General features: G+C 36.3%; 1 protein-coding gene across 1 annotated transcript; it reads left to right on the top strand.

The window, feature by feature from the left end:
- Window positions 1–890: 890 nt before the first annotated feature.
- On the top strand, window positions 891–2,706 carry LOC113352464. Its single transcript, XM_026596278.1, has 6 exons — window positions 891–982; window positions 1,102–1,187; window positions 1,262–1,587; window positions 1,665–1,879; window positions 2,124–2,427; window positions 2,668–2,706. The coding sequence occupies exons 1-6, from the start codon at window positions 891–893 to the stop codon at window positions 2,704–2,706; spliced, it is 1,062 nt and encodes a 353-aa protein (XP_026452063.1).
- The last annotated feature ends 1,108 nt before the right edge of the window (window positions 2,707–3,814 follow it).

The following is a 3,814-nucleotide window of genomic DNA, read 5'->3' as shown; positions in this document are numbered from 1 at the left end:
TCAAGGAGTTTCCTCCGTACGGTCGTCTCTTCAATTCCGTAAAAACCAGCAACTCGTTTTGCCCCATCTACAACGACTTGAAAGATACGTTAGGTAATGAAACAGTTCAAGTCAAATATTACTAACCTCAAGTGGAAGGATGATGTCGTCGTCGTAGCTCCTTACTTCTTCACATTCTTCAAGTCTTCACGTAATACTTGTAATATCTCATATCCTAATAATTTCAAGCTAACCTATACGAAGTTGACTCTATTAAATAATCAAGCGACTCTTTAAATGAGTTTTGCTTCACTAAAATATGACAGGAAAACTTGATACACTAACGCTTGGTGGGTTCAACCGAGCTATGCTCTAACAAAAGGAACGAAATGTTTCAGGTAGGTTTGTGTGTTCTGTTATCTGTGGTTGTAATGTTTTGTTATAGTATGTGTAACTTTGGGTTACACATGATGTTTTTTGCACCAGATTGGTTTATGGTTTATTTTTTTATATTTTGTATGAACCTCTTCAGGTCAGGGCATATAACCTGAAACACATTTGTGGTGCTGGCGGGCGCAACTTGAATCAAAAATACTCAACCAACTTCTCATCTAGTTTGATTGAGGAAGAAGTTCGGAAAAATCCTCACAAGAAGACAAGGCAAATTGCTGATGATTTCCAGACCAACTATGGAATTACTATGGAGTATTATCAGGCCTATAATGGTAGGGAAAAGGTGTATGAGACCATTTATGGTGACGATGTGAAGTCATACTCACACTTGGTATCGTATATTAATGTTATAAGGGAAACCAACCCCACTAGGGTGATTGATTTTGAATATGATCCTGCAAAGTAACAGTTCCAACGGATTTTCATCTTGCATCAAACGGTACCGGTTTTGTCGACCAATGGTATACTTGGATGCTACTTTCCTTACTGGTAGATTCAGAGGTTGCTTGATGACATCTACTGGGATCAATGGTGGTAAAGTTATACTACTGTTCTGAACAGCTGTAACTGACAGATACTACATAGTTGGTTAGGATTTGTAACTTGTATTTACACATTGTTTTCTGTTTTTGTGCAACTTATTATTTTTTCATTTCTGCCCACTTGTAGGTTTTTCCCACTTGATATGGCACTAGTAGGTTCTGAGAATAACGACAACTGGGAGTGGTTTTTAAGAAATTTGACTCAAGTTGATGGTGATGGGAGGCCAATCACCTTCATTTTGGATCGCATGAAGGACTCTTGCGTGGTGTTCCACTTATCTATCCAGATTCATTCCACAGCTTCTGCTACTATCATTTGAAGAATAATTTACCCATCACTGGCTCAGATCCTAGGTACACGCTTGTGCTGGACCATTTCCAAGAAGCGACATACACACTCTCACCTGAAAACCATGCTAAGGCCATACAGAAAATTAGAGATTTGAATTGCGATTGTGTGGCCGATTACATCGAGACCATCCCACCTGAATCATATGCGAATGCATATTTCAAAGGCTGTCTTTATGGACGCATAACTAATACTCTAGGAGAATCATTCAATAGATGGATTTCGGTTCACAAGAAGATGCCTGCATCTGCTCTTCTTGAGCAGGTTAGTAGAGTGTTTTTTTTTTGTCTTTGTTTCTTGTTTTGTCACTTTGTACACTCATAAGTTTTTTTCTTTTTCAGGTTAGGAGGAAAGTAATGGTAATGATGGCTGACCGTCGTGATGATGGCGCTAATATGATGACTCCATTAACTCCAGAGTATGAGGAAAAGCTTGCGGCTCTTCAAGATGAAGGTTTGGATTGGAAAGTATTGGTGGCTAGTCCTACCGTGTTTAAAGTTTTTAGCGAAAGTACTCACATAGTGAACCTCGAACACATGACTTGCACATGTCGAAGGTTTTGTTTATTATGCTTTTTTTTTGTACTTTTTTGAAAATTTATAGTATGTGTGTCTTTAAGTTACACTAGATATATGCATATGTAAACTACAAGGTACACATCTTATTTTTTGCATGTGTAACTGAAAGATACACATCTTGTATATGCATGTGTTACTAGCTGGTTTTTGAGTGTTGTATGATTTGCATGTGTAACTAACTGATTTTTGAGTGTTTATATTCTTGTTTTTGTTTTTTTGAAGGTGGTGCTTATACCGTTTTCGTGCTCATGCTCTTGCAGCCATATGGAAGATTAAAGGTGAAGTTATTGACTTCATTTCACCATATTTTACAAGTAACTATTTTAGGAAGACTTATTTGCATGTCATCCAGCCGATTACCAACTACAACAGACCTGCTGACATTGATCAAGACAACACCATCAACCCGCCTATTGTAAAGAAACAACCAAGTAGACCCCAAGGGAAAAGGATTTTAAGTAAAGGTGAAAAGAAAGTAAAGAGGAAAGTTCATTACAGCAATTGCACGGAAGCAGGTCACAACAAGGTAGGTTGTAAGAATCCTCCGAAATATACACCCCTAGCTTTAAGCTAACAAAGTTTATTTATGCAAGTATTGACTAATGTGTGATTTTCTTATTTGTTTAGGGTTTTTTTTTAGTTTCTTCATGTCAGTTTGCATGGACCAGACTTTTTTATTTTTTTGCAACGTCGATTATGTGCAAGGATCATTTATTCGGATTTTATATTTTGTGATTACACAGGTGAAATGCATTTTTTATTTCAGTGTGTATCTTCAGAACACAGAGGGGAAATGCATGTGTAACTTTGTTTTACACTTATAAAATATGGACGTCTAACTATTACTTACACATTGTTATTTTTATAATTTTTTAATTTAGCATGTTTTAATTGCATGTGTAACTATGCGTTACTTAACTTGTTATTTCATTATTTGACCCTGTTACACATTCCATTACCATGTCTTACCTGTTGACTGGAAACTGTTATTTTTTTTTTTAGCATATGTAACTTCAAGTTACACATCTTTATTTGATGTGTAACTTCAAGTCACTTCAGGTTACTTAACCTTTTGGATACTTCTGAAACCTCACCTTACACATTCCACTATAAAATTTACAACCTATTTATAGAAAGAATGATTGAACCTTTCCAAACAGTAAAAAAATTCTAACAAGATATTTTGCAAGTCTAATAACATATTGTAGTTAACAAAAGTATAAAATTTTTTAATCCAAGTAATTTCAATCCAAAAGTATAAAAGTTTGCAAAAGTATAGAACTGCTAAGATCTAGTAACTGCCGAAGTTTAGAAGTTCTAACAACATATTTGCAAGTCTAACAACGGCTTGTAGCTAAAAACATATTTGCAAGTCCAAGAAAAGTATAGAAGTTTTTTTAATCCAAAGAACTACTTTACATAACTCTGGATGGATCTGAAAGAATACTGTAAAGCATGCTTGCTCTCATGCAGTTCACTTTGTTAGCCAATACAGTCACCATTGGTGTAGCTAATTTTTTGTCAAGTGGTTTATTCTTCATCCAGATCTTCATGTGATTGCATACAAATAAAAGACAGTTGGGAAATGAACCTTGTTCGCGCAAAGCGAGATTTCTGGCAGTTTCTTTCAAGCCAAGAGGACAACGGAGTGTCAGTTATGTAGTTATTGCAGTTGCATATGCCTTGGCTTGCCTTAAGTGTTCTTGCCTGAGGTTCGGAATGTCTGACGAGTTCATGTGGGACACTGCTCCTCAAGTCATACTCTAGTAATATGCAGTGTGTGTGTTTTTGTTACACATTGGTGCAAAAAGTCTGACTGGGTTGCTGCACTCGTGATAGTCCTTAAGAAGCTTAGGAATCCAGAATTTCTTGAAATCACCGTCTTTGTCCATAAAAGATTTCTGCATAAACCG

This window comes from Papaver somniferum, chromosome 2 (genome assembly GCF_003573695.1).
Source record: "Papaver somniferum cultivar HN1 chromosome 2, ASM357369v1, whole genome shotgun sequence".
NCBI lineage: Eukaryota > Viridiplantae > Streptophyta > Magnoliopsida > Ranunculales > Papaveraceae > Papaver > Papaver somniferum.
Note: the sequence above shows the minus strand (reverse complement) of the source record. Positions and strands in the feature narration are given on the sequence as shown.

What these genes read in the sequence shown, in the direction of transcription:
- LOC113352464 (XM_026596278.1), top strand. Translation starts at nt 891, where the DNA reads ATGGTATACTTGGATGCTACTTTCCTTACTGGTAGATTCAGAGGTTGC. An exon ending in GGTGGTAAAGTTATACTACT is followed by an intron (nt 983 to 1,101) that starts GTTCTGAACAGC and finishes GCCCACTTGTAG; the next exon opens with GTTTTTCCCACTTGATATGG. An exon ending in CGGAAGCAGGTCACAACAAG is followed by an intron (nt 2,428 to 2,667) that starts GTAGGTTGTAAG and finishes TTTTTATTTCAG; the next exon opens with TGTGTATCTTCAGAACACAG.